The sequence below is a fragment of the Lucilia cuprina genome, chromosome 6 (assembly GCF_022045245.1).
Source record: "Lucilia cuprina isolate Lc7/37 chromosome 6, ASM2204524v1, whole genome shotgun sequence".
Classification (NCBI taxonomy): Eukaryota; Metazoa; Arthropoda; class Insecta; order Diptera; family Calliphoridae; genus Lucilia; species Lucilia cuprina.
In genome coordinates this window covers 64,126,344-64,139,422 of record NC_060954.1, presented here as the reverse complement: position 1 = coordinate 64,139,422, position 13,079 = coordinate 64,126,344, and the positions used below count along the sequence as shown (strand labels likewise).

Below are 13,079 nucleotides of genomic sequence, written 5' to 3'. Positions count from 1 at the left end.
TCCTTATACTGAGTCATCAAATTGTATTTGCATAGAAATTATTCAAGTTTTTCAACCGTTTTTATTAATTTTAGGTTGAAAACAAAAACGAAAAAAATTTGACATGATTTTAAAATAAAGGCAAAAAAATTTTAATATTTACGTACAATGTACGTCTGCGTAAACATTTTGTATTGTATAATAATTCAAGTTTATATGGGTTTTGTTGCTAAAGTTTAAATAGCTAAAGGATAGCTCTTATTTAACATTACTAATAAGAGATTTAAAGTAACCATAAATATTGTAGTATACAAATATGTATGTGTCTATTTTTATGTTTGTGTATCGCATTCTGAAGCTGCTGTTATTTCTATAGAGAATTCAATTTTCTTCATTTCGTTTGAAGACAGCATTCTGAAGCTGCTGTTATTTCTATAGAGAATTCAATTTTCTTCATTTCGTTTGAAGACTATTTTTGCATATAATTAGTTGTTTTCGAGCTATATATAGTGCAGTGGTCTTTACACAAATATTTAATGTCGATACAGATTATACCTATTTTTTTTTTTAAATCGTAAGCAGTAAATAAGAATTTACAATGATATATGAGTGTGTATTAATGTAACTATGTACATTAGAAGTGCCCAATACGGATATAACTAATTTAAGTAAAATTGTATCTAATTAGTATTTGCTTATATCACTATTTTCTAATATTATATCATACTTTTGTATGGGTAATTCTAAAAACAGTTGTTAAAATAATGGTATAGTCACTTTTCCGGTAAAACTAAATATCTTCCTAATCATTTTATCCGTAATAACATGTTTCTATACCCACCATCAAATTTTGTGCTGTAAAATTTAAGTAAATTTTTGGAAGGTCTTCTCATTTATTTGATATATGCCAATTATACAACGATCCTTATAAAACATGTCCCGTTTAGAGATGATGATCTAAAGTTTTATAATTTTGCACTTTATATGCCGAAAGTCTTGTATATATAATTCTGCAAACAGAATTTGAAATGTAATTTAATAAAACATTTTGAAGTTTAAAGTGTATTAAGCTTTAAAAAAATCGAAATCAGTTTTTTTTAAATACAAAATTTATTTGTAGTTTTGTTTTGGATTTTCTCTTTGAAAATAATTTTTCATAATTTCATTTCAATTTTTTAATAAAATGTATGTTATTTTAATAAATTGTATTGATATCTGTATATTCAGCCGCTGTCTAAGAGGTATTTTTAGAAAAAAAGTGATCCTTGTGACACCCCAATGTACATGTATGAGTTTATTTCCTTTTTTTGCATCATGCGAAAAACGGAAATTAAAAGTTGATTTTAGACACGTGTGCTTTGTATTTACGTTGTGTTACATTTGTCACACACTCAAATGGTTTTATTACCTGTGATAATTTTTAATATTTGTTTGTTAATCTTTTGGTTTTTATTTTAACTCACTCTTTTATTATTGCGGTTGTTTTTTTAATTAGTATGATTATTTATAATTTTAATTGCTAACACTACATATCGCGGTGTGTTGTACACCGTAACATACTTTATATTATTATTGGCTGTTGACTTTAACACATAAATTGTAATTTTCGAGTCAATAATGTTAATTCGTTGTCTACATCTCACAAAATTAATTTTGATGCAATGCACATGTATGTATGTATGTATGTATGTATGTATGTATGTATGTATGTATGTATGTATGTATGTATGTATGTATGTATGTATGTATGTATGTATGTATGTATGTATGTATGTATGTATGTATGTATGTATGTATGTGAAATATTATGGTTTGATGAATAATACATATATTTGTACTTTGTAGTAATGTATCATATGAGAGCAAACTTATTCAAATCTAAAGTTGTAATTAATTCGTTAGATACCTACATGAAAGCATTCATAGGAGGGATAAATCGATCATGCATTACGTATATGGTACTTTTTTAAAGTAATAATCTGAAATGTGCTTTAGTTTTGTCGCTGCAAATAATGTATATAATTTGATCAAAAAAATTGTATTTCTATTTTAAAGAATACTATGTTTCATATTTTTTCTGGACTATTTTCTGCATAAAATAATCCCCTTCAGAAAATGACTTTAACGCGCATAACTATCTAAAAGAAGCATCTATAGCGATGAAATTCGGCATAAACATGTTTTTATAAGAACCTTAATCTGTTTGTAAAATATAAGATCGATACATAATTGACCCACATAATTGGTGGTGGGTATAGAAAATTCGGCATGGCCGAATATAACAGTCTTACTTGTTTGTAAGTTGTTAGAGAAATAAGATAGATTACTAAAAAAATGTAAAATTTTAATATAACATAATATATATATTTAATTTGTGTAAAAATTATTCAATAGTAAATATATACAAATATATGGAGCTAATTTCTTTTTATGTCTTGCCTTAGTGATTAACTATGTATTACCTAATATTTCCGCATTTTTGTTTAAACATAAAAATAAAAAATACATCAGCTTTTTGCTAAATATTGACATGTCAAAGAAAACAACACTTTCACTTTCAGTTATCGACAAATAGCAAAAAAACTTTCTTTTGTAAGAGATTTATTCACACGTAAATACACACTCATTTCGCCACAAGGTTACATACCCGTTTGCGAATATTAAAGAAGGGAAATATTTCAAAATCCATTTATCAAATACATAAATCTGTATATTGAAATGAAAACATCTTTTAGCTTTTCGATCCAAAAGTTTAAAAGTATGGATGTAAGTATGGCATGGAATTTAATTTTATTCAATTCTGTGAAACAGCTAGCAACTAAATTTTGTTATCTGCCATCAATAGCTAACGAACTTTCGTCAAGCTGTGTGCTTCGTATCGATATAATGATAAAGATTTACAACAATAACAATACAGTAGTAACATGAAACATGGTTAATAGGCTGTTTGTTGTAAAGGTAAAAACACTCTTCTGTTAATGCTGGCGTGCTGCTGCGACCTCATTAGCATAATTATTCAAATTCAAAATTTAAACCTGTCTAGTTACTTTAAAAAGTTAGTGTGTGCCTGTGTGTATGACCCAAAATTATCTGACTGAGCATTTCAGTTACACACTTCTTAAGAATAATTCTTTTGTTTCTTGATGCAAAAAGCTAACAATAAAACTCTCATCTCATTTTGAAGAATATTTTGGTGTTGTTGTTGATTATTATTGCTTTGGTTTTTGTATTACAATACATGTTATAGTCTGATCATTATCCGTACTCGTCGTTGTGCTGGATGTGGTATCCATGTTAGTGCCCGCATTTAAGTCTGTTTCTTCTAATGCTCCTGTTGCGGTATTCGCGGCAGTAGGCTGCGATGCTTGTGTGCCAACCTGTTCTGAGGCATCTGAAGCAGCAGTTTCTGCGTAAGTATTAGCTGTTACTATTTCTGGATGATTAGGTCTTATTAGTTTTATTCTTTGCGGTCGTTTTTGTCTTCTTCTATTGTTGTATTTTGTCCTATTTCTTTTCGGTTTTGTTACACGCTTTTCTTGGCTTTTGCGTATAGCTGCTTGTAGCGTATTATCTTTTTCCTCCAAACGACTGTATGCTTCGGCTATGGCCTCAGCTTCATAAAGACTCCTTGCTACCCTAGATCCAAAGCATATTTCTTGTGTCAAGTACATGGGTACGGTGTGATTCGACGCATCTTCCGTTATATTGGCCGTTATTATATCGTAAAGAAAGGCGGCACCCACGGCCTTCTTGAGACCCAAAGTAAAACCTGTAACAGCTGCAATGCCTTGTGTTACTACTCTTCCTTCCGGTATAGCATCTAGATTGTAATTTTTTCTTAAAAGTTGATAAACCTTTTGGGCCGTTAGAGGCAGCAGTGTCACTTGCTTTGCTGAAAATGGTCAATGTAAAATGTCCAATATATGTTATGTTTTTAACTCAAAACTAAATTTGTGTATATGTATGTACCTTGTACGTGCAAATCAACGGTAAAAATCACTACCGTAAATGCAACAAATGTGTATAAAATATTGCTAAATTTCACAGAAAATCTTCGTGTTAAACTCATTGTGGGTTTTGTTTGATTTCCTTAAAGCGACTAAAAGTTTTATTGTCGTGTTAGTTTGCTTTTATTTATAACATTTACTATTTTCTTTTATGTTGTTATACCCTACACGGTTATAATGGACTGGGCAATATGCGTTTGTGCTGATGTTTGCAACTCACCTACTTTCATGTTTTTCTATATAAACATTGTAATCAAAAACATAATTTTAAATGCGAATTCTTTTGATTTGAAATCGATTCACGATTTTCCACAGACCCTTATGAATTACTCCACAAAATTTAAGATAAATATCCAAAAATATGTTAATTACTAAAAATATCATGATAGGTAATATTACATACTTAGAAATCACACTCTAAACATTGGTGAAACTCGGTCCAAATTTAATTGACATTCATCAATTTTTCAAATTTTACAATTTCATACATATTTGAAGAAAGACCTAAACAAAATAATAAAATTGTTCCATTCAAGTGAAATTGTTTAATTTATGTGATATTCGCATATACTTACACATACATTAATCATTTGTTAATATCGTTAACGTAATAAAATTTGATATAACTAAAAGACTTTCACATTCACATTAATCAATCTAACAAACGTTATGAGGAACGGACTATTATAGAACCTAGCCACATAATCGACCTATAAGAAGAGGATATCAGATGATCGGTCTATACTATACTTTATTGTTTTTTGTTTTGTTTTAATGAACGCATCTATAACTTTTATGAGATTGTAAATTAACTCGCAGATGTCTCCACACATTTATTCAGTTATAAACACATACCAATATGCATATTTAAAGTATAGATTTTGATATAGTAATTTAAAGCTACATATGTATATGATAACAGTGGTTTACAGAGTTAACAATTGTTAAAAAAAATTAGGTGGTAAGTTTCTTTTAATAAATTAAAGAAAAATTTAAAAATATTGTAATTGACATTGTATCGAAAATTAATTTGCTTTTATAATTTATTGAATACTCCCACCTTTCACTAACTTCATATACATACTTACTTATTGAAGATTTGAAATACATAAAAAAATAATATATTTGTGCTAATAACAATATCTATGAACTTGTAGAAGAACTAATGACTTTGATGGTGAAAGTTTTAAATATTTTATCTATACATTTTATTTGTTTGTAGGCCTCAAACAACAATATTAGGGTTTCTAAGCGGGTGAAATTTTTTATGGAATCCCTGGAAATTTTTGTATAATTTGACTTAATAGCATATTTCTTCCTTAAGAGCATATTTTGATATAAACATTTTTTTCAAACTTAATTTTTTATACCCACAATCAAAAAAGATTGGGGATATATTGTTTTTGTCATTCTGTTTGTAACACATCTAAGACGATCTAGCCATGTCTGTTAGTCTGAAAACACTATAGAGTCCAAACGGGAACAGATAGAGAGCTGAAAATTTGAACAGAAGATTTAACTAGATTCAGGTTTTTTTTGGTATTATTTGTCCACGATTTCACCTAGCCCCCATATAAAATCCCTTTCAGAAAAATACATTAACGCTCATAAATGGATAAGTAAGCATATATAGCGTTAAAATTAGGCATTAACATGTTTTAAAGGAAGCTAAATCTTTTAGTAAAATTTTATAAGGATCGGTCAACAATTGACCCTACCCTCCATATAAGGTCCCCTTCAGAAAATTACTTTAACGCACATAACCATATAAATGAAACATCTATAGCGATGAAATTCTACATTAACATGTTTAAGAACCTTTATCTGTTTTTAAACTTTTATAAGGATCGGAACATAATTTACCGTATCGGAACATAAATGCCCCTTTCAGAAAATATCTGTAACGTACTTAATTGTCTAAAAGAGGCATCTACATATAGCGATGAAATTCGGCATAAAAATGTTAAGAACCTTAATATGTTTGTAAAATTTTACAAGGTACATAATTGACCCTACCGCCGTATATGTAGAGTCCCCTTCAGAAAATGAATTTAACACTAAGTGCAGCCATGACTCGTGACGTAAATATGTTTAATACAAGCCAAAATATCTCTACCAAATTTTAAGAGGATCGGTTCAGGAAATAATTTTAACGCTCTACTGGCTTAAAATCGAGTATAGCGATGAAATTCGTAATAGATAAATAAGTTTTTTACAAGACAAAATCACAAACAAAGGTGTCAAACTTTGTAGCTTTGTTGGGGACTAAAATAGCTAATATTGGTCGGGGTGTTCAAGATTTTGTTAGTTAGTGTTGATACGTTTAAGGTGACGATATATTCTACCTATTTAAAGTGCACTTCCATGCTTTTACTTTTTACAGTATAGAAATTATTCCTATAGAAGTTTTAATTGGTTTTATTCAACTTTATTAAATTAATTCCATGTAAAAGTTATTTGAAAAAATATATTCATATGTTGATTTAAAATGAATTTAAACATAGAGGATAACGGAAAGGAAAAAGGTTTCAGGTTTATTGGGTTAAAATTGTAAATTGTTACACACAGACATATCCATATAAGTAAAAGTAGAAAAAGTTTAGCTTTTTATGGCAATTATTTTTTGATGTTGTTTTATTGTCTTTACAGCGTGCATTGGTGTTTAAATTATATATAATTTTTATCTAACGAGCAAATGATTTATTTTTACCAATTTTTAAGTATAATATAATATGTTTACATGAAACCATAATATGGTTAGGTTCTTAAAATCATAATATGGTTACTTCAAAACAAAATATGATTACTCGAAAGCATAGTATGTTTACTTAAAAGCTGTATATGATGTAAATCTAATAATAGATGTCTGTTGGTTTAGATGCCTTGTTTATTTTGTTTTTATTTCGTTTAGCGTTGTTGTTATTCTTTTTGTTTAGCTTTTGATGTAATAATAATGTAGTCGGGAAAAAATTTAAAATTTATAAAAGATGTTTCAAATACACTATGGTGAAGGGTATATAAGGTTCGGCACAGCCAAATATAGCACTCTTACTTGTTTTTTATTTAAAATTTTATTTCTCTCAAATTAAAACTAGTTTTTTTGTTTTTAATGTTTAATTTTATATTGGATTCAATAGTATTGCCCAGCAAAAAATGAATCTCCAAAGATGCGAAAAATAAGTAGAATTTACTCCATGGAAGTACAGAAAAAGAGCTGAAGAAGTTATGATTTTAACACAGATTTGTCATTTTTATTTGATTCCAAATTCACTACACCTGAAGTCATTATCAGGAACTAATTCTTATGTTCTTTCTTCGGAAGTTATAAGGAAGTGAAATTGTATTATTATAGAATACAACTATTATGATTCAAATAACATTAATATAAATAAATAAATAAATTACATTTATCAATTAACTGCAAAATAAAATTGGTTTAATTTAAAAAAATTCTCTTCAAAAAATTGGATTCCTTTCGCTTCTTTGGACATCAAAAAATATCACAGAAGGTAAAAAATAACTAATTACTACCTTTGAAGTGGTGATAAATATTATTATTTTGGAAGTACTTATTTTTGATGGGTTCTATCGGTGTGACATATTAAAAATTGTGGGATTAATTTAATTGTGGCTCATTTTAACGTTTAAGTACAAAAATATTCTCTAACGATGTTTGTTTAGTATTGAAAATTGCACATAGGTCCAAGATTTTATAAAGACAATACAAACGCCCCATCAGAATGCAGATTGAACGTTTTTACATTATCATTATTATCAATCTCACATGGTTCGAAATTGGTCTCTGAAATTCCGTAATTTTGAGTTTATTGCGAAATTAATAATTATTTTTTTTAGTCCGTAAAACGACGTGCAAGTAAGCGTGTTATATTATACCATCAAATTTTGTGATGTAAAATTAAAGTAAATTTTTGGAAGATCATTTATTTGATATATGCTGAATTTTACTATTCGAAATTAATATAGACATCAGATTTCGGAATAGGGCTTTTAGGGAGATTTTGTTGCTACAAAACTTGTAGATAGTGATGTGCGTTAAATTCATGTTCTGAAAGGTACCTTATATGGGGGTAAGATCAATTATGCGCCAATCCTTATAAAATTTTACAAAGAGATTAATGTCCTCAAAAAATATGTTTATGCCGAATTTCATGTGCAAAATTTCAGCTCTCTAGCTGTTCCCGTTTGGACTCTATCGTGTTTTCAAGAGACAGACAGGTCTGAGACAAATATCTCGATATGTTGCGGAATAACAGAAATATTATACTTTTCATCTTTTTTGATGGTGTATAAAAATTATGAAATTGTACTGAGGTATCGATGTTTGCTGGTAGGAAACTTTGGACAATTAGAAAAAAAATATATATTTTTTTGTTTTTCTAGTAACACATCGATTAAGAGGTATTCATACATGAAATTCTTAAAAAGGCCATTCCTAGGAACACTCTAATGTTAATATATGTGTATAAAATTTTCGTGTACAATTCTACTAGATAATTTAAAATACATATATGAACTAAATTTGACAGAATTTGGATGCACTAAAGAGCATATTCTCTTAAGAAAAATGTATTAAAAGTGTTGATTTGTTGTAATATAGCGTTTTATCGGTTAAAATCAGAAAATTTTAAATATTATGGCATCTAAATTTATAGAATTAGAATTATTGTTTTTGGTCAACAAACATTACTCTTTAATTTATATTATTAATTAATTAATATAGAAGAAAAAATATAGATACCTTGCAAAATTATGGTAACTTACTTTTCAATGACTTCTTCGTGTACTATTTTACATTTTCAAAATAAAACTATTTACTTATTACTTTATTCGCAGTCTATCGTAGTAAGTACTTACCTTACTCCAAATTTGTAAGCGAGGGTAGTAAGTACTTGCCTAGATGGTATTACCATGTTAAAATAATGACTTAAAATGTTGTTGTGTAAGTAAATTTTAACTCGTTATTATTCAATGTAAGTTTCTAATGGGTAGGATAGGGTAATTAAAATTTTAATTATTTACTACACTGAGTTTGCTGAGTTCATTTGTTTGCTGCATTCTTTTTTATTTAAATCTTTTTTGCTTCTTCAATTAACATTTCCAAGATTAATTTAGTTGTCCTATAGTTATTTTATATTTGCTATATTTTAATTTTTTTGGTGTAATATCTACAGCAATATTTTTATTAAATTGTCCTAATAAATTAGTTTTAAGTAGAAATTGATGATGTTATTTTATTGATTTTCATTCAATATCAATTTCATGTATTTTTTTCTTTGTTTTTATAATTTTTGTCTCAGCATGGACCAAAAATCTTAATTTTTGATGAAATTTCTAGATGTAGTCTCGAAATTTTGCTCATATCTCCGTTATTTCTGGCCCGATTTTATTGAATTCTTCCTAAACGTATGGTTGATAGAATTTTTAAAAATTCGCATTTCGCAGATATCTGGTATCTTTTAAATAACATGAAGAGTATAATTAAATTAAAAGCTAATAAAATATAAAGGAAATTAATATATATATCAAAATTTATACTTTGACTTATTTTTTAACCCCTTTGGGGATTTTGGTCTACTGATTGTCTTCTTTCATTTCCCGTTGGTTTCATTATGAAAAAATTTTCTGGCTGCAAAGTGTTATTAATAATGCAAGAATGTATAATTCAAAGAAACTCTTAAAAAGGATAATTTCTCTTTTAAGAATAAATTTCACCACCATATATTATTAACAGTAAATTCTCCAATTTTATTAACAGCAAATGAGCGACTCTTCTCTCAATTCAACAAAATAATAATTTTATTACGAATTTTGCAGCAGTATTAGATTGTTTTGGATTTAAACTGACCTATCCACAGTATATACTAAAGTAAAAATTTTTAAAACAAAAAAGGTTTCCCTGTCTGGTCGACATTATTGGGTTAAAGGTACACTGTCACCACTTTTACTATATAAAATCCGTCTTTTAAATGATTAAAAACTTTAATATTCGTGTTTGAATATGACAGGAAATATTTATTTACTCGTGCTTAATTAAAGTACATATTCAAGTACTTATTATGTGTGTATATGCATATATGTATAAATCATGATTTATACATGCATATATGTACATATTTACTTATATGTATGTACATAACCAGCTGAAATAAAACGAAGTACATACTTGCAATAAAATAATATTTATTATCACTTCAAAAGTGATTTTTTCTTACCTTCGGTGGAAGTGATGTTTAAGGACATCCTAAAAAGATAAACTAATTAAATTTTTAAATTTTTTGTTTTACATTTTTATGAGTTAAAAAATTTATTTTTGTGTTAAATATGTGTGATTCCTTTATTAATTTAATATTTATTAAGTCAAATTAATTGTGTTCTCTAATACTGCAATTACATGTTTAAATAATTTCCTAAAAAACCCCACAAATTACTCAGAAAGACTTCAGAATTAGTGAATTTGGAATTAAATAAAAATGAACTCCCTCCTAGAAGAAGATTATATATATGAAATTAATCGGACATTGAATAACTTAGATACTGATTTTTTTCGTAAAAATTCCGATGTAAGGAACAACTTGTTACTTTTGTTTTGAAATGTTATTTTATGGACGAGTGTCATTACTGTGCCCACTAATGAGACACAGTTGTGTTGAAATATTTATAAACACTCTTATATCATACTTTACGTCTCTTTTACCATTTTCATTTTAATGAGTATACATATGTTAGCATTAAATTCCGTTACATGATTTTACATAGGATATGAGCAAAAAATTGTTCTTATAGTGAACTTACAAATTATTAAGAGCACAATTGAGAGTAAGAGTTGGAAAATAATGTGAATGTGTGTTATTGTATATAATAACAATTTCTCATCATTTTGGATTTTTTATAATCGTAATGTATTTCAAGAGTATGTTTAAATATGTTTATGTTTTTATAATACAACATTGCTTGTGGCACTGTGAAGAACTTAAAAGCAACAGCGACAGCAAAGGACAACAGTTTCAGCTGCCAAACATAACAGAATCAGGCAACGTTGAATAGAGAACATGATATGTAAAAGGGGCAACATCGCTTCATACACACCAAACAATGTTGTTGACGAAAATTAAAGAATAAACGAACACGAAAAAGGAAAAAAATGAAATAATATAACAGAATAAAAATGTTGGATTTTTTCCTCTTCTTATTCGAATTTTAGTCTACGTTTGTGTGTGGAAATGTATAACCAACATACTGTGTAGCATGTAATAATGACAAATACTTGTAGTTTTATCCTGTGAGTCGTGAACATAGCACGCGTCTTCATTCGTATGCGGGGAAATTTCTCAATTGTGTATTAAATAATATCAAAATCAATCAAATTTAACAAAGTTGCAATCTAATTAATGGAATTAAATATGAAAAAATATAACAAAATAATAAAAAAAATTATTGCTGTTTACAAATATTTTTTTGCTAAAACATAGGTAGCTTTAAGTTTTGTATAAATTAAAAACCCAGTTTTAGCTGTAAATTTCTTATCTATTAAAAAAATAATACTTAAAAAATAATGAAAATGACCGAGTAAAAAATTAAATTTGTTTGCAACCATAAAACAACCATTTACTGTGTTTTCTGTTTGTTGTTTATGTACAACAAAAGTGTGTTGATATAAAAACAAATGATAATTGTAATGATCCGAAGGATGCAGCAGAGGTTGCGAGTGTATACACATACATATGTATGTATGAATGTGAACGTGTAATCTCTAGAAATACACAAATTAAAGCATACTCTAAGGCGCCCGAATATTTTGTACATTCATATAAAATGCACATAATAAGCATAAGTGTGAAAAGGAGTGTGTGCGTACAGTGATGTTGGATGCATTCATGTGTTTTATGCTGAACGAATAATAATTTCTTCAAAAGTGAGAAAGGCCAGAAACACCTAAGCAACATCATTAAAACCTTACAAGGTGAAACCATTGTCTCATGTGTATTAAAGAAAAAATATATAATAATAGCTATAAAAATCTGAAAAAATAAAAGAAATATATATGTATATTCAGCATACATAATTTTTTTAGAAAGAAAAAATTCTTTTGTTAAATTGTGAAAACATATGTACAACAAAAATATAATATACACACTTAACTAGAAAACGAAAAAAAAAATTAAATAGCATTAAGAAAAATTATACCGCTATGCCGAGATTATTTAGTTAACTGTGACAGTGTAAAGCTGTACGAAGAATGTGAAATATACTGATATAAAGATAAAAAAGTAAAACAACAATCTTATAAAACCTAGATGCTGATGTTACCAAGATATGTTTATGTATAGAAAAATGTAAGCATAATATAAAAAGCTGCTTAATGTTATTCCTTTAAAGTTTTGTAACTTAATTGAAACTCACACAAATAAATTTTCTGCTACTCACAGCGTAGTATGCGTGTCTACTAAGTCAGTTTAAAAGTTTTCGTTTTTTATTTTTTGTTTCCAGAATATTATGTAAACTTTTCCAGATCAATAAAGAAATTATGCAAATCTAGTTAACGCATTTTTTAGATTTCATTCTGCTTGAAACTGAAGATGATATTAAAAATATTTTGCAACAAAAATAAAAACTTATTTTACTAGTAAAAATTTAAATAATTTTTTCTGTTTTTTGTTAACTATTGCTGAATTATAATTTAAACAATTTGTTGTTTACTATCATTGCAATTGACAAATATTGACGACAATATACATTATAATTTAGATTCATTAAAACATAAAATTAATTTTGCTATAAAATGTTACCCTAAAATTAAAGTAAAAATTATTATATTCATTGAAAATAATAAATTGCTTTAGTTATGTAGATAACAATCACATTCCCCGCAATATTTATTACCTTATGCCATGGAATTTTTATAATCTGTATTACGAATAAACAAAAAATACAACATTTCTTCAGTGAAATGCTTTACAGGATACTACGTTTGTATGTGTTGTAATGGAACCTTTAATGCATGTGATATGATAAAATTAATTTGTATACCAATAATTTATTATTATCGCCACATCTTAGAAATACTCACGCATG

General features: G+C 27.4%; 2 protein-coding genes across 3 annotated transcripts in view; one reads left to right on the top strand and one right to left on the bottom strand.

Moving 5' to 3' along the window:
* Positions 1 to 2,637: 2,637 nt before the first annotated feature.
* Positions 2,638 to 4,065, bottom strand: LOC124420917. Its single transcript, XM_046955369.1, has 2 exons — positions 3,949 to 4,065; positions 2,638 to 3,871 (listed from the first exon to the last, which is right to left on the bottom strand). Exons 1-2 carry the CDS (start codon positions 4,046 to 4,048, stop codon positions 3,189 to 3,191), a joined length of 783 nt encoding a protein of 260 aa, XP_046811325.1. The 5' UTR covers positions 4,049 to 4,065; the 3' UTR covers positions 2,638 to 3,188.
* A 7,103-nt stretch (positions 4,066 to 11,168) lies between these two features.
* The window catches only part of LOC111690349, a 92,281-nt gene continuing 90,370 nt past the window's right edge, over positions 11,169 to 13,079 (top strand). Inside the window, exon 1 of one of the 2 annotated variants that reach the window (XM_046955022.1) lies at positions 11,169 to 11,967. The gene's annotated coding sequence lies outside the window, so the exon portion shown is untranslated. Of the gene's footprint in view, positions 12,341 to 13,079 lie in introns of both variants that reach the window. The other variant, XM_046955021.1, reaches the window with a different exon arrangement.